This window comes from Pestalotiopsis fici (genome assembly GCF_000516985.1).
Source record: "Pestalotiopsis fici W106-1 unplaced genomic scaffold PFICI_Scf_7, whole genome shotgun sequence".
Classification (NCBI taxonomy): Eukaryota; Fungi; Ascomycota; class Sordariomycetes; order Amphisphaeriales; family Sporocadaceae; genus Pestalotiopsis; species Pestalotiopsis fici.
In genome coordinates, this window is record NW_006917097.1 from 3,177,899 (window position 1) to 3,198,003 (window position 20,105).

General features: G+C 51.7%; 6 protein-coding genes across 6 annotated transcripts; 2 read left to right on the forward strand and 4 right to left on the reverse strand.

The window, feature by feature from the left end:
- Window positions 1-212: 212 nt before the first annotated feature.
- PFICI_10587 (uncharacterized protein) lies at window positions 213-1,982 on the forward strand (the record flags this gene model as incomplete). Its single annotated transcript, XM_007839168.1, has 5 exons — window positions 213-426; window positions 486-586; window positions 663-1,014; window positions 1,071-1,307; window positions 1,378-1,982. The coding sequence occupies 5 exons, from the start codon at window positions 213-215 to the stop codon at window positions 1,980-1,982; spliced, it is 1,509 nt and encodes a 502-aa protein (XP_007837359.1).
- Window positions 1,983-2,914: 932 nt separating this feature from the next.
- PFICI_10588 (uncharacterized protein) lies at window positions 2,915-4,971 on the reverse strand (the record flags this gene model as incomplete). The annotated part of the gene is made up of 2 exons (XM_007839169.1): window positions 2,915-3,810; window positions 4,023-4,971. The coding sequence occupies 2 exons, from the start codon at window positions 4,969-4,971 to the stop codon at window positions 2,915-2,917; spliced, it is 1,845 nt and encodes a 614-aa protein (XP_007837360.1).
- A 3,003-nt stretch (window positions 4,972-7,974) lies between these two features.
- Window positions 7,975-10,199, forward strand: PFICI_10589 (uncharacterized protein; the record flags this gene model as incomplete). The annotated part of the gene is made up of 4 exons (XM_007839170.1): window positions 7,975-8,591; window positions 8,894-9,202; window positions 9,252-9,502; window positions 9,568-10,199. The coding sequence occupies 4 exons, from the start codon at window positions 7,975-7,977 to the stop codon at window positions 10,197-10,199; spliced, it is 1,809 nt and encodes a 602-aa protein (XP_007837361.1).
- Window positions 10,200-10,955: 756 nt separating this feature from the next.
- PFICI_10590 (uncharacterized protein) lies at window positions 10,956-11,896 on the reverse strand (the record flags this gene model as incomplete). The annotated part of the gene is made up of 2 exons (XM_007839171.1): window positions 10,956-11,737; window positions 11,830-11,896. 2 exons carry the CDS (start codon window positions 11,894-11,896, stop codon window positions 10,956-10,958), a joined length of 849 nt encoding a protein of 282 aa, XP_007837362.1.
- Window positions 11,897-12,591: 695 nt separating this feature from the next.
- PFICI_10591 (uncharacterized protein) lies at window positions 12,592-16,572 on the reverse strand (the record flags this gene model as incomplete). The annotated part of the gene is made up of 3 exons (XM_007839172.1): window positions 12,592-13,782; window positions 13,832-16,352; window positions 16,553-16,572. 3 exons carry the CDS (start codon window positions 16,570-16,572, stop codon window positions 12,592-12,594), a joined length of 3,732 nt encoding a protein of 1,243 aa, XP_007837363.1.
- Window positions 16,573-17,898: 1,326 nt separating this feature from the next.
- Window positions 17,899-19,767, reverse strand: PFICI_10592 (methylcrotonoyl-CoA carboxylase beta chain; the record flags this gene model as incomplete). Its single annotated transcript, XM_007839173.1, has 3 exons — window positions 17,899-18,021; window positions 18,084-19,119; window positions 19,202-19,767. The coding sequence occupies 3 exons, from the start codon at window positions 19,765-19,767 to the stop codon at window positions 17,899-17,901; spliced, it is 1,725 nt and encodes a 574-aa protein (XP_007837364.1).
- Window positions 19,768-20,105: the final 338 nt, after the last annotated feature.

A 20,105-nucleotide genomic window follows, 5' to 3' on the forward strand; every position in this document is an offset into this window, starting at 1 on the left:
ACCCACCAGAAGTGTTGCAAACTAGACTGTTGGAGAGCAATAATCGTGGTACTCAGACCCAATGTTACTGTCAATGGCTTGTCGGCTCGAATACCTTATATACCCAGCTGGAGGGAACCGGTCCATTTGTCTAAATTTGTCCCTTTAGCAAATCTGATCCCCCCCCCCTTTCAACAGAGTATATATGACAAGTCTGTTTCTATCCATCCATCATGTCTACTCAACCGCCAATGCCTGCAGAAAAGGCGGAAAAGCAACAAGCAACAACGTCTCCTGCCGATGAATCATCGGTATCTCAAAATGCCGACTTCGACTATTCAGAAGGGGCTTCATCAGAAGAGGGCAAGAAGCATCTCACGCGCAAATTAGATGCCCGTCTTATCCCAACCATGATGATGATGTATTTGTTGAGTTTCCTTGATCGAGGTGAGATTCGTCATGCAATTCGTACACGTGGACGTGCCTACTCACTCATACAAACGCAGTCAACATCGGTAATGCTAGACTATATGGTCTAGAGGAAGACCTGGGTCTCACGAGTAACCAGTATCAAGTCTGCGTTTCAATATTGTTTGTCACTTATTGTGTAAGCCCCCGGCGGAATTGAAACGAAGGCTATTTCTTGAACCACAGCTCATCAAAGACCCTTTTTCACATTCTAGCTTTTCGAAGTACCCTCCAATCTAGTGCTGAAGAAAATCCGACCCCACAGATATCTCGCCGGGCTCTGCTTTGCCTGGGGCATTCTCGCCACCCTCACAGGCATCGTTCAGGGCTACCACGGCCTCATTGCCATCCGCCTCGTACTCGGCGTCGTCGAAGCCGGGCTGTTCCCCGGCATGGTCATGTATCTCACCATGTTCTATCCGCGCAACCAACTCGCGGTGAGAATCGGCTATCTCTTCATCGCGTCTGCCATTGCGGGGGCCGTCGGCGGCATGATTGCCTATGGCATCGGCTTCATGGACGACCTGGCGGGCTTGAGAGCATGGAGATGGTTGATGATCCTCGAAGGTGGGGGTCCTTCTACTGGGCTGTCGACTGATATTGGGCTGATGAACAGTCTCTAGGCATCCCATCTGTTTTGCTAAGCATAGTCGTGTATTTGATCTTGCCGGCGAGCCTCGCGGAAGCGCGTTTTCTGACTCCTCAGGAGCGCGATCAAATTGTCCATGAGCGCCATGAAGAAATCGGTCAGACCTTCGAGTCGGAAAAGTTTCACTGGAAGGACGTTGTTGAGGGTATTCTGGACTGGCATGTATGGGTATTCAGTTTGGCGGGCTTCACAAATGATATCATGTTTTATGGTACGTCCAGTCCTCAAAATCTGGGTTGTCGTTATCCTACGCTCCCCTCTCATGCTAAGACGGAATGTAGGCTTCAGCACATTCCTACCAACAATCATCAGCAGTTTAGGAACCTGGTCAACGGTCGAATCTCAAGCGCTCACAGTCCCCGTGTATGCGCTCGGAACTGGCGTCTACATTGCCATCGCCAGCTTCAGCGACAAGAAACAGCGCCGTGGAATCTACGCGGCCGCATTTGGCTGCATCACCTTGATTGGGTACATCATGCTCGCGGTCAACAAGGGCCCCGCTGTCAGCTATACGGGCACCTTTGTCGTTGCTGCTGGGCTCTATGTCATGGTCGGACTCCCCCTGGCCTGGCTTCCTGGGAACAAGCCGCGGTACGCAAAGCGAGCTCTTGCCACGGGTATGCAGTATACCATTGGTAATACTGCCGGTATTGCCATGCCGTGGCTCTTTCGGAAAGAGGATGCGCCCAAATTCAGAACTGGATACAACGTTTCTATTGCAGCAACCTGCACGTCTATTTTCATTTTCCTGTTCATGTCCTGGTACTATCGCAGGGTAAACAAGAGAAGGGCAGAAGGCTTGGAAGACTGGAAGCTCGAGGGAAAGACTGAAGCGGAAATTCAGGAACTTGGTGATTGGTCTCCGCGATACGTATATTCTACTTGATACCACGAGAGAGATTCGCGACCATGCCAAAACTCTAGAGTAAAGACCAGAACATGTATGTTATTGGCTGCAATAACAAAGGGCGACGCTTTCATATCTAGTCGCCAGCTTATGATGGGGTGCCCTTCCTGCCTGGAAGCTGTAAGTGACCATCGTTGAACAGAAAAAAAAAAAAAGGAAAAATAAGAAGAAAAACAAAAAGAAGCAGTCATCACAACTCTGTACTTATTTGCAGTCTCCAGAGAGAGAACTTGTGCAGGATAGGTCTTGTCTTGTCAAGCCCCCGAGCGACATAATGTGTTACTGAATTTCAACCGTAATGCAGACACGATGTTGGATAAATGCATTAAGCTAGGCACAAAATCTGAATCTTTGGCACGAGGCAACAATTTGTAAAGGGGGGTGGTTTTGCATTTTCTATCTGTCTATTGGTAATGCAATTACTTCTGAAACTAGTCATGACTGATAGTGTCTACCACGGATTCAGACACTTCGCTTGCTTGAACCTCTCATCGTGAGCCTTGACATAGGCCTCGAATGGATCAGACACCTCTCCAGGCCAGGATCTAGTGGCAGCTTGAAACACATAGTGAGACCGCGGGGTTCTGCGAAGGAGGTAATGTGCTTTTCGGTATCAAATCGGACCGGGAACGTGTTGTCAAACCATCAAGTAAGTTATTGCCAAATAGACAATGATCTGTGATATCTTTTGGTGGAATAGGTGGAGAACCAAGGCCAACATTGTTCCCACCAACAAGTTGGCCCTGACTTTCCGAGTATTTGCGTGGAAGACAAGTCCATACAAAGTGAGTGCAGGGAGGCTCACGTTGTTAATCGACGTCTCCATCATCAAGGTGTTGTAGCGAGCTCGTGACGTCTGACAGCATCTCAAGGAGGCGTTGCTCGGTTTGGCGAAAGAGGCTACGCGCTTCCTAGATGGCAGTACCTGTATCATCATAGTCCGTACTTTCAAAGGCACCGCTTTCATGAGTTCCACAGTCGTGTCCAGAAGCCCGAGCTGGGCAGTGTTCATCATGAATATCGTCCTCATAGTAGTCTTCCTCTTCAAAATCCTCACTGTGGGTTTCCTGACCAGGCTCATGCTCCATAGAAGCATGGTGTTGTCCAGCAGATGGTGCTGCATTGAGGTCGTGCGCAGTGTTGTTCTTGGGTGGAAGCTTGCCGGGTTTCTTTCCCTTCCTGGATTTGTTCTTCGCTTTCTCTATGTGCTTCCTACGTTGAGTTTCCGCGTTTCGACGTTGACGATCCTTTTCCTCGTATTGGCGGATGAGACCCACAGGAGGCTGGCCAAAGATTCTTTCGTACTCGCAGAATTCACATATCCAGAGGTCTCCAGGGGCCGGGGGGTTGATTTTGTTCTTGTACTCTTGTTCCCGACGTCGTTGCTTGGCAGCCCGTGCAAGTGAGTCTGCACGACGCCTATGCTTCTTTGGAGCTCCAGTGCCGGGTGCAGGACCCTTGGCTGTACCATCGGCTGAAACAGAAGGGCCACCTTGGCCACTGGTTGATCCAGGCGGAGCGGGCTGTGAGTGTGGTGTTGATCGAGTATTTCCGCCGTAGTATGAGTCGGAATAGCTCCCGTGAGATGTGTGGTTGTGATTGTTCTCAGCCATATGTGCTGTGGGTGATTCGGAGCCTGGCCACGGAACTGTACCAGATACTTGGGAATCAAATGTGAAAGTGAACTGTGAGGAAACAGGACTCGCTTTGGCCTGCTGTTGCAAGAGGCTGATGTTCTCCTGGCCTTGAGGGATTGGGAGCTTTCCGGCACTCGCGATGGCGTTCGAGATGATTCCAGTTTTCTCGCCTAAATTAAAACAAAAGTATATTAGAACTTGATGCTGGAAAATACCAAAATCAAGAGTGTGGAAGATGATACGAAGGGGAAAGTAACCGATAGAAGAAGTCGGAAAGTCATGGAATGGAAAAACAGATGTCGGGAGCTTTCCCCTACTGAATCCCAGTACAGGAAGGCTCTATCGCGACAAAGGGTAAAATCAAGCAGGTACGACGACTTACCGAGAGGCGCCGAATATTGGCCATCAGACCGCGACCGCGAATTCTTGATAGGCCAACTCGAGTTCGTATCTGGAACTTGCCTCAACGGGCTCCGGCCGTTGCGAACACGCCCATAGCGTCCTCTGCCGGGGCCAGATATGCCCTGGACAGGTGAGCCAGTCACACCAGTATAAGGATACGGCGATGGAGTAGCTGCCAAGGCATCGCCAGGGCCCCCATCCCCAGTTGTGGGGGGCGACGGAACACCCAAAATACCAGAATCAGCCATTACGTGGTTTCCGTTCAATAGCCCGTCTCCCGCGGTGGGTATCTTCCTCTTTTTCTTGTTATTGGTGTTTTCGAAAGAGTCGTACCCGTCAGCAGATGACGCTGTTGATGGAGGAGCCTGCGGGGTGTGACGCCGCCCTTGGCCGGTTCTTGGTGGAGTGCGCAGGACGTTTCCTGGAGCATCTTGGCTTGGTCGTGAAGCAAGCGGCCTCCCGCCCCGCTGGATCATTCCTTCGTCATCACGATCTGCGCCCAAACCATAGCGTCGCAGCCCAGCTTCATGGACTGGATCGAGGCTATTCTCTCGAATCATTGCATTCGGTGCATCAAGACCGGCTGACCCCGCCTCAGCTTTCAAGTTATACGGGTAATAGAACAATGGCGCATTACTCTGAGGCTCAAGCGGGTATTTGATGGTATCGGCAACGTCGGGGGACAGTCGTTCGCGCAGACGGCGCTTTGGCAGCGGCCGTATAGGTCGATCCGGAAAAAGTGAGGACACAGAATCTGGAGACATTTTTCTGCTCGGTCCTGAAGCTCGACCAAGTCGAGAAAAGGTCAGCCACAAAGCACATGGTGCAACCAAAAAGGTCATGATTATGATGGCGGGCTTTGAAGTCAGGGCTGTCCATCCATCAAAGCCCAAAGGCTTGAATGTCCAGAGTCGGAAAACGGGAGCCATCGCAAACGACTGGAGAGTGGATGAAAATCGGGGAGGCCATGAAGACCGAAATGAAAGACTGGAGATCGGATGAAAGGTGCACTCCGGAAAGAAAATGATAGACATCGGCAGGTGCATATGGCGGTTGGTGGCGAGGCAACAAGAGAGACTCTTGTGATGCAACAGCTGGCAATGGGCCTCCCTCAAATTTCGTGCAATGCAGCCAGGGAAAGAACGTACCCATCACATATCGGGGGCCAGCATGTGCTATTTCACGGCCTAGCTGCCGATATTATACCGCTCTTCCTTTTCTCCTGATTCTGCCTGAGCGAACGCAACTCGTACTGAAGATACGGCGTAAAATGGTGAGGGACGAGGAGGGTGGTCCAAGATGGATGCCGGGCCTGAGGTTGCTACCTTGACACACTGATCGGCGTCACTTTGGGCGATTTTATTGTATCCAAGACTGCGAAAAGTCAGCCGACATGCAAAGCCAAGATGTTTGTTTTACGATTGGGAGCGAATTTCCACCAGAGAGGGCAAGGGAAATGCGGAGTCCCTGCTGCCCATGTTCCCGATTGACAAACAGATTGCCAGGAGGATCGATAGCAGCGGAGTTGTCTTGACTTCTCGCCAGCAGAGTGTCATTCGAATCCACTGTTGCGGGGAGGTAGTTGTTAGTAGCGGGTTTACGGGCAGCTTACAGTGCAAGGAGTCGCAGGATACAGCAGAGAAGCCAGATCGTAATGGCTGCAGAGGCGTGGCAAGAGAGAGAGTGGGTGAGGGCGAGCAATATGAGGTAGATGAGTTGCAGATGGATGACCAATACGTAAGTCGTGGTAGTCAGCAGCAGCAGCAGCAGCAGCAGCAGCACATGTAAACCAAAGCAAAGCAATCCGTCCTATCCTAGGCCCCTAATCCTGCCGGGCCGGTCTGGTCTTAAAGCCCTCGGTTTGGGTTGCGTGGGCTGGCGTTTGAACAGCTAGGTGGTAACTGAGGTAGGTAACGGAGGGCCGGTTGGTGGGCAGCTCATATATGTACGTGCAGGCGCGCAGAGGAGGTGGGTGACGGTGAAGCCACAACAAGCTCGGGGAGGGAAACGTGTCGCCAGCCGGTGGCGTTGCGCTGTCAGCGAGCAGCTTCAAACACTCTCAAACATCAACATCAACAGTCGCAAATGTGTTGAATCACAGATTAGGTCTGCCAATTCCATGACAGGTCTCGGAACGGATTGTGTCGCTGGGCTGCGATAATGGGGGGTTGACGCAGTGCGTCTTAGTGGGTCATTTGGGGGAGACGCCAGGGCCAGTAGCAGGTCTTGTACCCTGTCCTGTCATTGAATTCATTCTCCAGCCACTCATTGGGTCATGATCTGGGGAGCAATCTGTATTATCATAAACCTTACCCAACGAATAGCTGCAAATCCAAATGTTTTGGTTTATCCTTGGGCACCTTCAAAAAATTACACGACTTTGGCAAGCATCAGCACCAGAGGATTCATGAGATGAGATGATTTATTGGCTGGTCCACAAGCATAATCTGTCCGTCTAATTACCAATATATCCTATGTATATAGTCCCATCACTTGCCGGGACTTGAGAGAAATGATTCATTTGGTACTACTGTGACCAGAGGATATGGATTGACTTTGTGGAAAATGCATAAAGCCGTCAGTGGTAACAACCAGCCATGATAATGATGATGCCATGCTGTTCGTTGTCGCCCTGCCCCGCGTGTAACATCTACTATCAGAAAAGGTGTGAGATTGGGTTCATCTTGAAAAGGTACCCTGTTTAAGGCGGGGTGGGGTTTCCTTCAGCTGCGTCGGGCGTCTGCGTCTGTTGTGTCTTTTGTCTGTTCGTCAATGTTCATTCCCTCCGATGAGGAACAGAAATTGCACAACTTTGCTTGCATTCAAGATCGCTACACCCAAGCCCGACCATTTTCCCCTTCACCGTTGACTACATACGAAACTGCGATATCGCATCATTTTTGCACCTCGCACGCGACAGGATCGTATCTTTCAACAATCAGTTTCACTATTTTTCTTCCCCCCAGCATTATCATATCCACGAGTGGGAATATCCCATCCTAGATCCTCATTGGCAATAAGTTTTGACTCAATGGTCGTGCTTTTTGGCAACGCCCAAGAATTGGGTGATGAGCCACTCAACCACCCCGCGCAGTACCACACTTTGTGCCTGCCTCTCTTGTCCCGTTCCAGCTGTGGGCCGCCGTCTATGGTAGGCGGGCAAGGCGGGCAATGACCTCAGCTTTTACGGGTGCGCAGAACCTCTACCTACCAAACGGGAATAGAACACTCAATGCCAGCAACTGGATGTCGGAACATGTCCGGCCCGCAACGAGTCACACGCACTGAGCATGCCCAGGACCCCCAGCTGCGCGACAGTTGCCCACGGTACTATGCGAATTGAGGGAGATGGGACGAATTTAGCATGACCAACTCAACTGACCCCTCGGCGTTTTGGTCAGCAAGCGCCGATGCGATGCGCGCCTTGTGAACCTGGACCCCTGTCGGGTTGCTTTCTCTCCAAAAATGTCAAGGCCGATTTTGAGTTCGTAGCGGAACGCTGAGCAGCAGCAGAGCAGTGATCAGTCCAGCAATGGGAAAATGTCCCCGCTCACATCTACTCTACCATCACCTTACCACTTGCTTTCCCTGCCTACAATCTCTTCCGCGTCTTTCGCAATTACTTCAATGCCATTCTGTTTCTCGGTATTCGGTCTAGAAATGCTACACGTCCATTCTTACCGTTACTTACAGCAGTCTTCTTCTTAGTCGCGAGGACGCCCCAATCCAGCTCGTCCGTCCGTCCTCGGGAGCTCCCTCGACTTTCTCGATCTTCCTCGAACCGCCCAACCTCACTTCCCAGTACGCACGAAGACAATAATCTCTAGACAGCTTTTCTACAACTTTGAGACGAGCGTTTCAACGACCGTCTCTCTTGGAACGCAATTTCCTCCACGCTTTTCGACCTCTGTCGAGTCTTTCTCTGCCAGGAAATGGCCGGCAATTCTCCCACTCGACGGTCTTCTCGGGCGCGAACAACTCAACCACAACCACAGCTACCATCCGCTGCCTCCAGCCTATCTGGCCGTGGAGAGCGATCATCTAGATCACTCGTCAAGGCAGGCTCTCCCCAGAAGTCCTCAGGCAGCGGCTCGTTGTCCTCAGAGCCGCCAGAGGACTCGACCGCAACCACCGCAAGCAGTGACGACAATCCCCTCCTCCGTCGACGAAGCACTCGGAACCGAGACGACGATCGTGATAAGGAACCCAAACAGGAAACGTCCGAGATGGCCATTGTGAGCGATGAAAATGAGATTCAGGAGGACGACGAGGCCGTCCGCTGCGTCTGTGGATACGACGATTACCCCGGTCTCCCACTGCTGGACGAGGAAACCAAGAAACACGCGCTCAAAGATGCGATTGACGTGGAGCAAATCTTTTCAATTGAGCTCACAGATGATTTGGCTGGATTTTTCGTCCAATGTGACGTATGCAAAGTCTGGGAACATGGTCTCTGCATGGGTATAGTGAACGAGGACCTCATACCCGATGACTACTACTGCGAGCTTTGTCGCAAGGATTTACACAAAATCTATGCTGCAAGCAATGGGTAAGCCTTTCAATTCTGCACGATTTACAACTCTCATTTATTTTCTCGCGTTTCGCGCAATACTTGCCAACCCTTCGGTGCTTGTTGTTGGGGGTTGGCTGTGCCGTGGTGGCATGCTTGCTCGGTCGCAGCAGGCACATACGACCGTCGATCGTCCCCTTTCGATCGAGCCCTCGCTTGTTTCCCCGCGATGGCTGTCCCAACCTGCCCGCAGCCTGCCTGCAGGCCACTCACTACATGCACTACATCGATCAGGTGCCTTCATGCCACGACCATGATGCTGACACGATGCCATCACGTAGACAAAAATATTCCATTTACCTACCCCTTCATCGACCTTCCCGAGCGACTTCTAGAGCAACCTCGGCCACAAAAGAAGGCGCTCGGTCGCCAAAGCCCGGCGATCGCAAGAGCTCGAGGGCCTCTGCCGCAGCAGCTGCAGCGGCGCAAAGCATGGCAAAACGAAGATCGACTATGAATAGTCGCGATGCAGCCTATGACGAAGAGCAGCTCAGAAAAGCGATTGAAATCAGCCAGAAAGAGCTCTTCCCAGAGGAGGCAGATGGAGTCCAAACCAGACGGCCAAAGAGGAATAGAGATGATGATGATGAGTGAGTACGGAGATGACTTAGGGAAGAACCAAGCTAACAACAACGTCAGACAAACGGAGATCAAAAGACAGAGGACAAACTCCAAGTCTCCATCACCTGACGAGATGGCCATCGCCAGTCGGGAGGAGTCTGAAGACGACTCAAATCCTCGCAATGGGGCAACCAAGAAGTCAGCGCGGAACGCTGCCCGTACGCAACGCGAGAAGACAGAACGCGAAGAACGCAGAGAGGAGCAAGAACGCAAGCGAGCTGAGGCAGCTAACAAGCGTAAAGGCAGGGCTGAGCGCCGAAGGGCTGAGGGTAATGTCAAGCCTCTCCCGGCCATCATGAAATATTTGCTAACCAGTACAAAGACTCTCCATCAGAAGAAGCACCTTTGGCAACTCGTGTTGCTGCAACTCGCAGCGCCGACACAGCACAGACAGCTCCTGATCCTCCAGCTTCATCGCAACCTGTACCAGATACTCCGCCAGCTGATCAAGCTCCTGCAGCTTCTATAAAAAAGAAGAGCACCGTACATCCCAAAAAGAAGGGGCGGAATCAATACACTAAAGACAGAGACAACCATCTGCAAGATGATTCACCAGCGAGATCCATGTCACGAGATATAGGCCGCGACAAGGACGAGTCGCATTCGAAACACGAAGGGAGTACGAAACACTCCCGGTCAAAGGGCGCCATGAACTCCAAGATTACCATGACGGACCTTAAGAGAAGAGCCAATAATCTAATGGAGTTTATCACCCGGACACAAGTCGAGTTGGCCAATGAACCTCTTTCTGAGCGTAATAGCCCACGCCAACCGGCTAGCGAAGATGGTAGTGGTGATGGGTCTGCATCGCGTTCCATCGGCAGTAAAGCCTCGGCGGACCACGTCGGGGCTTCCAATGGAGCTCCTACACCGCCCATCAAGGACTTTAAAGACATGAGCTGCGTGGAGATGATGGATACACTGACGAGGGATCTCGTCAAGTGGCAGCAGGAATTTGCATCATGACTGCGGTAGATGTTCTACCCATGTCACTGGCGTTTTTAGGGAACTCACTGGACTCTCTCATGGGATTTGGATCTCGGTACCATGCCAGATTCTTTTTATTAATGGTGTTATTGCATTGCTTGGGCGTTCATTTGTACATTAGGGACACTTGGCCATGGTGGTCGGCCATAGTACTTTTGCGTAAAGGCGCGGAACCGGAATAGAGCTGCATCTATTTCCAAATATACCAACCTGGCATATTCATTTGGACATTTTCTTTGGTTCACAAATGTTCGTGTTATACAAAATCGCTGTTACCGTACTTGTTGTAACTCGGCGCCTGATTGTTTATATATTCGATAAGAAGTACCGCTGTCTTCCCGAGAAGTCCAGGTGATCTCGGAAGACGGAGATGTGGTGGACTCTTCTCATAAGCTCAATGGAGAAGTAGACACTCTACCATCATTTAATCTGTTGCGGAACACGTTCAACTCAAAATATCCCTTTCAACCCACGAAGTTTCATCATTACTGCCGATAGAGCTGTGTAGGCATTTTCCGTGTTATACTTGGGATCAAGTAACTCACGAAGATGAGAGGAAGGAAGCTAGCAGTATTGTCACCATACTGCCATGATAATTTCAACGTTACATGAATCTCGATGTTAGTAATATCACGAATCATCGGTGAGTCGACATGACCTAAATCACACTGCCAAGATTCGAAGAAGTCTGATGCTCGAGTGTTACATTTCATATCTACACACCACACACAACAATCAGCTCTCCTCCTTCTTGGGCCTCATGGTCTTGGCAGCCTGCTCGAGCGCCTTCTCCCGAGCCACCTCATTGGAATCACGAACAAACCCGCCGAGGTACTCTGGCAGGGCGGCGACGCGATTATCCGGAGCGGGCAACGGCTCGCCAAAGTGCGACCAGGCAGGCACGACGCCGGTCCAGACGCGGGCCCGGAGCTCGGCGTCGTCGAGGTCGTGGCGGTCGTCGGACGGCATGCCGCTGCGGATCTTTGCGCTGCCGGCCGCGACCGCCACGCGCAGCACGCCCGTGCTGGCCTGCTCCCCCGCCGTCGGCGGCAGGCGGCTCTGGCGCCAGCGGTCCGGCACCACGCCGTTGGTGATGAGCTCCATGGCCCACAGCCGCTCGGCGGGGTCCGTCACGGGCACGGCGCGCCCAAAGAGCACCGCGCTGCGGTAATTGTAAGAGTGGCTGTTGGGCGTCAGGGATAGGACGAGGCCGTCTACGTGCGTGGCCGAGACGGTAATGGCAAGTCCTTCTTCTTTTTCTTTCTCCTGGTCGCCGCCGTTGCTGTCCGTGTTGTTGTTGCTGCTGCTCCGCGACGTATTGAGCAGTCGGGAAGAAATGTAGCCGTGCAGATATAGATCCAAGACGTCGCCCGTGTCTGCGCTGGGTCGGGTAAACGAGCCCATTTGCCCAATCATGGGGATGGTGACGGGAAAGGGCGAGGTTGGGTCCGTAAACGATACATTGACAAAGTGCGTCGTGTTTATAATCTGGTGAATCTGCTGTAAGGAGTATGAGGCTAAGTGAATGTTTGTTAGCCTCAAACTGGCAAGACAGTATGAACCGAAGATTGTGACATGTAATGGGATCTGGGGATGGATTTGTGCATACCTCGATTGTTGTATCGATTCACGGTGCTGAAAGGCTGCTTTGGATATTCGAGTTCGTATGATGGCATCTTGTATAGTCTTGATTCTCGAGCATGAACTAGTGACAAGGCGTTGACTCGAACGGACGATTTCTCAATACAAGGACTGGGACCAGAACAGATCTTATACTTGCGAGTATATGAGTAAGTCAAGGCGTGCCAAGTATTTCGGCCAGGTTTGATGGACTGGACCCCCTGCAAATAAAACCACCGTATGGAATCGGGTCAGGTGAATTGTTATACTCGTGCACTGACGGCATCAAGAGTCTCGGAATGTGTCCCCATTGGTTAATCATGCGCATGTCCAGAGCCGATGCCTGATAAACAACTTCAAACGGAAGGACAATCATTGGCCAAACATGTAAGGCAGGGAAAAAGGCGGGGATGACATGGAGAAGGTTGCATATTGCGATACCTCAATGGTTTCTACTTCTGGCAAGTACACGCGATTGTTATAGCTGCATTGCATCCTAGCGGGACATTAATCCCTAGGTGGTTGAGTGTGGAAGATAAGCTTCGACTCGGTCCCGTAGGATCAATCGCTGAGTCATCCATGAAGAGATCGGCCACTTGTCACCACGACGTTACAGAGGTGAAAACATAAATGTACTTTCAATTCGGTGTACGATGTTTCTAATACTGATGTTCGGCTAGGCTGTATATAAAACTAGGATTGAAAGAATCAAACAATTTTACTGCTTTCGGGATCTCGATAGCCCTGCAAACTAGGACTCCTGAGGAAAGAAGATGGGCTCCGTACCTTTCCAGGCTTGAGCGTCACCGTTACCGTGCTTCTCTCGTTGTTGCCAGTACTTGCCATTCCACTTCCAGTATTCCTCGCCCGTAATCGGATGCTTGTCCTTGGTGAACCAGGGTGACACGTATTCCTCACCCTTGGCTTCGCGTTCTTTCCTCCGCTGTCGTTGCTCATTCTCCAGACGCTCCTTTTCAGTAGCGGCATGGTCGTATTCACCATCCTCCATGGCACGTTGGTCAGGGCGGTGACGGGAGTCTGTGGGCGCGATCCACTTGCGAAGACTGTCATCAATGTGGTTGAACGTGAGAACGAACGGCGTCAGGTTGAATGGAATGTCCTTTGGACGATCATTGGCTTGCCAGATGAGGAAGGCCTTGGTGGTGTCACTGATATTTCCCTTGTGGAACGAACCACCATCGGCAGGTTCGTCGACTGTGGCTTCATAACCAGGCGTATAACGCGCGTAGAGCTTAGAGTTCCAGCGCCCGCCAATGCTGACACGTGGGCGACCATCTGCATCTAGGATCTTGCCAGCAATCTGGTATGCACTCGAAGCCTTCCAACCGCGCTGCTTGAAGTCAAGTTGACAGACTTCACCAGTGGTCCAGTTCTTGATTTCTACAAGACCATAGTTGTCGACGACAGGGTTACCCGTGATAATACCCACAACTTGAGAGTTGGGCTTTCTCCATGAATAAAAGTCGGGCTTACCACCAGACTTTGGACGGATTTCCACACACCACGTGCCAAGATGGGCAATATCGAAGGACTTGCCATAAAACTTGGACCGAACATTGGATTCTCCGTAGTATGACCATGAAGCAGACTCGGCATGCACTGCACCGATTGGAGGGTGATGACTGACTTGTTCGGTGAAGAAACGATACCCCTTGTCAGGTCTGACGTATTCAAATGTCTCGCCCAGCATGGGGTTGAAGGGTTTCGCGACACGGCCAATGGTTGAGGCAAATTCACTTGCGGTGAAAGCTGCAACATACAACATGCGCTCGATAGAATCGCTGCGTTCGGCGGCATGGTCAAGCAGGTCAGCGTACTCCATGTCCTCACCAGCTCGGAAGAGCATAGAAGTTGGCTCGTTGAAGGACACTGGCAGAGTCATCTTGGTCATATCTTTTCCAATCATGGATTTCAGGATACCCTATTCATAAGTTAGTAGCTGCTACCCACGGGTTTTCAATCAGACTTACCCAGAGGGAAATCTTCGGCCGGTCATCATTGTCAAGCTTGAGCCGTTTTCTGATTCCATTTTCGTAACCCTTGTACGAGTCGCTAATGTCCAAAGCTCCTGATACAACCACTTCCTGGGCGCTATCCGCTGAGACAACCTCTGCAGGTGGCAGTGGCTCTACCTCGACTTGACCAGCATCAACCGCATCAAAAAACTCATCCTCATCTGTCTCTCCGCCATCGGATAGGTCATCGACGACTTGAGCAAGGGCGGTGGGCTTCCGGCTCAGGCTCGCTGGTGACTTTGGTTCCAGGGCGGGTTGTCCTTCGTTGGCACTCGAAGACTCTGGGGGATGGACCACGGAGCTGTATGCACTGACAGGACGCCCGTCCTGCTCCATAACTTCACGAAGGGCTCGTTTGGTCATCTTGTGCTTCAACTCGGCCCGTCCAACGCGCTCTTCCAGCACTTCCTGCTCCTTGGCCACCTTGGCCATGGATTCTTCCCACATCTGCCGCATCTCAATCTCTTGATCCAGACGGTATTGCCAGTGAGCGTCTCTATCTTTCGATATTCTGAGAAGGTCTCCCATAAGTCCCTTCAGACTCTTGATAGCTGCGTCGTAGGTGGCTAATGCTTGTGCCGCCTTGGGATCGACGAGCGACAGGTTTGGATTCCTGTTAGCCTCGGCTTGTAGAGCAGTGCTGACCTGAGCCATTGTGTCGAGCTGTAGTTTGGCAGACTGAGCTGTAATGTTGAAGGCATCCTTGGAAGCAGTTGGCCTCTCACCGCCACTCGACTCATCGTCATCGTCATCCACGTCGCCGGGTACTGACAGAGCGCCGTTACGCTTGGATCGTGCTTCTGAGGCTCCGGCGTCAACAAACTCATCATCGATACTATCGTTTGTACTAGCGCGAGACAATCCATGCTTGGACATGGAACCCTTGGTCGGCAATCTGGAAAGCGAAACACTATTTCTTCCAGCATCGGTGACACTGGCGGCTTCGCTGTGGACATCGGCAGTAGAACCATCCGTGCTCTTTGCGGCGAGATGAGCCTGGCGTAGGTACTCGGCTGTGTTTGCCTTTTGTTTCTCTTCCTCTTTGGCTTGGTCCTTCATCCACTGGATCGCGTTGTTGAGAGCCCAGTACCAACGCTTGGCCTCGACTTCGTGGTTTGCCTTCAAGGTGTATTTGACAGAAGACTTGCCAATAATTTCAAACTTGGTCTTTTCGTCTGTGCTCATGTGAAGCTTTGCAATGCGCATACTGATGGCACCACGGCAGGCGTTCTCTGCATCATCCTGGTGCTTGTAATAACTCAGCACTCCGTTCTCGAGGACAAACCATCTCAACTGATAGCCCTTGCGATAGTTGGTCCACTTCTTCAAGTACCCCTTCATCGTAGGTTCTCGGCCACCGACGGGCTCGCCAGCAGCAACAGGAGTTGCAGCGCTCGTAGCGGCCGCGTGTCCCAAGACTGCCTTCTCCTGAATGCCTCTCTGAGCTGCAACCGCTGCTGGGGATCGTTTGAGCATGGCTCGCGTGACATCGTCCTTGGTCACATCTTGAGGAAGCTTGCCCTTGCGATCGCGCTGGAAGGGGTCTGCACCATGAAGAAGCAGCGTTTGGATGAGCTTCGTGTCTTTTCTCCGGGCAGCCTCGTGCAGCAGATTGCCACCTGACTGCACGGTCTCGAGATCCGAGGGCAGCTCAGTGCTATTAATATCCAAAATGGTCTTGACGCGGGGCTCCTCCAGCACCTGCCCGAGGGTCTCGTAGGTTCCTTTTCTAACGAGGTCTTGGACCTGCTTCACCTTGTCCTGGACAAACAAAGTCCGAGATAGTTGTAGCTGCTGGAAGATTTCCGGGTTGCGGGCAACGTCGAGGGGCAGTTTGCCTTGGTTGTTTGCAATGGCATCATTGATGTCCTTTTGTTCTAGTAGAAGACGAACGATATGGCCACGACCAGAAGTGGCTGCAACGTGGAGCGCAGTGTTACCATCCTTGTCTCGTGCATTGACATCGACGTAGTTGACTCCGTCGGAGAGGACATATTCGACAACATCGTTCTCGGCGCATTGTATGGCGAGGTGGAGGACGGTAGTGTCGTCGAGCGGGCCGTAGCTGGCGGCATTTATGGACGAGATGCTCGCTCTGTTGGCATTGTCGGACGTTTCACGGATCGCCCTGGAAATGGCGGCTGTATTTCCGCTCTTGAGCGCCTCGACATAGCGGAACTTGCGGACAGCCTGTTCGAGTGTTGAACCCCTCTCACCGCTGACGGAGATGCTTGCCCGCGAGGGCGCAGGTGCAGCAGCGCTGGAAGGCTGCTGTTGCTGTTGAGAGGTGACGCGGCCGAGGGACATTCTGGAGGATGAGTTCTGGCCTTTGGCGGATGGGGCAATGTGCGAGCCGTCCTCGGAGAGAGCGTCGTCGTCGTCTGCGATGGTGCTGGCAGCGCGGCCCTCCTTGTCTTTGTCCTTATCCTTTCGGCGGAGCAGGTTGAGGGCAGAGGACCTCGATCGCTTATGTGTACTGTTGTTGTCGGCGCAACGTGAATTAGCTTTCGTTTCTTACATATGTAAACGTGGCTTGCATAAAAAAGAAAGGGGACCTCGTTTGTAGCTTCACGGCCCCTCCACTTAATTTGCTCGTGCTCCCAGACACCTCAGAGGTGGTCCAGAAACTTGGCGGGTGGGTGTGGGAAGCGAGGAGGGGCGCACGGCTCAACTTACCTATCGCCCGTGTCCGACATGGTGCGCGACTACGACGGAGGGTGGGAGAGGCGGAGAGAAAGAGAGGGAGATGTCACGATGGGGAGAAAAAGGAAAGAATACAAAAACTTCAAATGCGACTGATTATTAGAAAGAATCTTGGGCAATAATAGTGGTGGAAGCCATCAAAGGTAGACTGGCCTTAGGGGTAGTTAAATGTGGATGCGGGAGCGATCCCATTCTTTAGGTTCATCGAGACACTTGTTGGACTCGTTCGTTCTTCTACTTCTTCTTTGCCGCTATCTATTATCACTCACTCACTCACTTCTCTCTTCTTCTTCTTGCCCCCCCTCGACGAAAATGACATAACGTCTCTGCACGGGCCATGGCACTGATAAAAAAGCAACACAAAGGGCCTTCTCCCAATACTAGGCTCAAAAGAGACTGAACAAGAGAAAAGACAATGGGCTGTGTGCTGTGCCTTGGATTAGACACGACCTTGGCGCATGTGATCCTGGCAGAGCGACGTGTGAGTATCTTCTTTCAGTGGTCTCCTACCAAGTACCCAAAGCTTAAAAACCTAACACAACTCGATTGTGGGGTTCGGGACTACAGATCTGCAAGGTATGAGATGAGTTGACTTGCGCTGCTTGGTACACCAAAAAAGACACTGGTAAAAGTGCAAACTGTGGTGCAAATCCCCTAGTCAACCATTAGGTTTGTACATCTTCGGTCATCTTTTGTGCTTACTTGGCTCTGTTCCCCATGAAGAGATGGACTTGCATTAACTTTGGCCAGCGCAAGACATGGACTATTTTTATAAACACTTTTTGAGTGAATCACAATGGTATATATCAAAAGTATCCAGTATCCATCTGCACCCCTTGTCGCACTACGCTAAGCACTAATATCATACTGGGACCCCGCGGCTCCTCCTTCGATCGCACCATCTCCTATGCGCACGTCTCTCATTGGTCACCGTGACCCAGTGCATTTCAACTGACATCATTTGGCGCATTGTCGATCCAATGGTTCGTCGGTGCGGGAAACATTTTTAAAAATCCATACGTAGGTAGTAAGGATTCGGGATGTACGTCTTCCGGGAAAGGTAACCGCGATTAGGATTTGAGCCGATCATAGCCTTGGATATTGATAAATGGTCGGCATTTGTCCCTTTTGGTTATGTGTCAAATCTGCGCAGAGTATAAAACAAAATGTAGCTAGGCATGCGACACCGATTTGGATAGTAGACATTCTCGAGTCATGGCTAGCTGTCTACATTGACGTTGACTCGAGCCGACGTATGGAAATAGGTTTGCGATATGTACACGTTCACGCTCTTGAATCAATTCTAGTATACTGGTGATTTACATTCTGAAAACACCAAATCTTGTATCGCCATGCTTGACTTCGTTCTTGCCCGACAACGCCGCTCTCAAGCCCAAGCCCAGATATCTCCTTGTATGTTGTGGTGGGATCACACCGTCGTCCTATTATGATATATCAGTGCTTCTGTCCTATAGCGCATATGGGAATTCCCTTTAATACTTACCCAAAGTCGGGCAGACGAATACACTGCATCGCTCTCCCGTTCGATACGGTCTCGCAACTCGGGGTCTGCCTTTTGTCCTACCGTCTCCATCACATTGGCCAGCTGCTCGCCGCCCATGACACCTACGCGGGCGTTTGGCCACATCCACAAGAATCTCGGGCTGTATGCACGACCACACATGCCGTAGTTGCCTGCACCATAGCTGCCACCTACTACGACGGTAAACTTGGGAACGTCGGCGCATGCTACAGCCGTCACAAGTTTGGCTCCATGTTTAGCAATGCCCTCCCGCTCGGCCTCTTTACCGACCATGAAACCACTAATGTTCTGCAAGAACACAAGAGGAATTCCTCGCTGCGCACAGAGTTCAATAAAGTGAGCGCCCTTTTGAGACGAGGTGCCGAACAGGATACCGTTGTTAGCCACTATGCCGACCTTGTATCCATAGATGCTGGCGAATCCAGTCACCAATGTTGAACCAAAGTCGCGCTTAAACTCGGAAAAGTGAGAGCCGTCTACGATTCGTGCAATGACTTCATGAATGGGCAGCGGCTTGCGCAGATTGGTAGATGCAATTCCCAAGAGTTCAGACTCGGGATAAAGTGGCTCGGCGATCGAGGCTGCTGGGGGATCTGCCTTTTTGGGCCAATTCAGGTTACTGATGCATCTCCGTGCAAGAACAATGGCGTGCGCGTCGTCCACAGCCAGATAGTCTGATACACCCGATACCGAAGTATGCATCTCGCCGCCGCCAAGTTCTTCCGCAGAGACTACTTCACCGGTAGCTGCTTTCACCAGTGGTGGTCCAGCCAGGAAGATGTTACCCTGCTTCTCGACAATGATGTTTTCGTCACTCATGGCGGGCACATAAGCACCACCGGCAGTGCAGAGTCCCATGACCACTGATACCTGAGGAATACCCTGAGAACTCATCCGCGCCTGGTTGTAAAAGATGCGGCCAAAGTGGTTCTGGTCTGGGAATACATCGGACTGATGGGGCAGGTTTGCGCCGCCCGAGTCTACGAGGTATATACAGCTGTGGGTCTGTTAGCTAGCTTCGATTTACTATAAAAGTATTTGGTGGTAGTAATAGTCGCGGACGGGGGGTTAGGACCCACGGTAGCTTGTTCTCCTGCGCGACAGCCTGTGCCCGCAAGTGTTTCTTGACCGTGATGGGGTAGTATGTGCCACCTTTCACTGTGCTGTCGTTGGCGACAATCACGCAGGTGACGCCCTCCACCACGCCGACGCCGGTGATAATACCTGCCGCGGGCACATCGGCTTCCGGGTATAGCTCGTGGCCGGCCAATGGCGACAGCTCCATAAAGGTTGTGCCTGGGTCAATCAGGGCTGTCACTCTGTCTCTGGGCAGCATCTTCTTGCGGGCAAGATGTTTTTCTCTAGCTTTCGCAGAGCCTCCCTGCTGGGCGGTCCGCGTCAGCTTCTCCAATCTCGCCATTGCTTCGTCCATGAGCTTTTGGTTTTCCTTGAACTCGTCGCTCGTCGCATCGACATTGCTTTGGATCACCGATATGGCATTGGCCTGGTACGGCGCCGTGTAAGAGGCAACGGCTCGCGAGGATGTTCGTGGCAGCAGGACATGGCGGGGAATGTTTGGTCTCGACACTCGGTTCAATTGGCGGGACAGGGAGAGCAGGTCTCTCGAGGACCTTGAAATCGACATTGCGTATACAGAAACAGCCAAACTACAGCAGATGAAGCATGGGAAAATCACTGGAGAAGAGAATAGAAAAAGGAGCTGACCGACCCAAATCTATGCGAGTCTGTGCAAGCTGATCAATGCCCCCGAAGCCCGCGTGACGTCCATTCCAGTGAGGGCAGGTCAAGCTGCGTGAGCCGTGTGGAGCCGCCGTTTGCCGCTGAACCGAGGACGGGATGTCAGACCCGCGACCATCTGCAACATGAACCGTAGAAGTAAAAAAGTAAACATCTCACTTTTTACTTGCAATTCTTACACGATATCTGCTTTTTTAAAACCATTGATTAATAGACATAAACCAA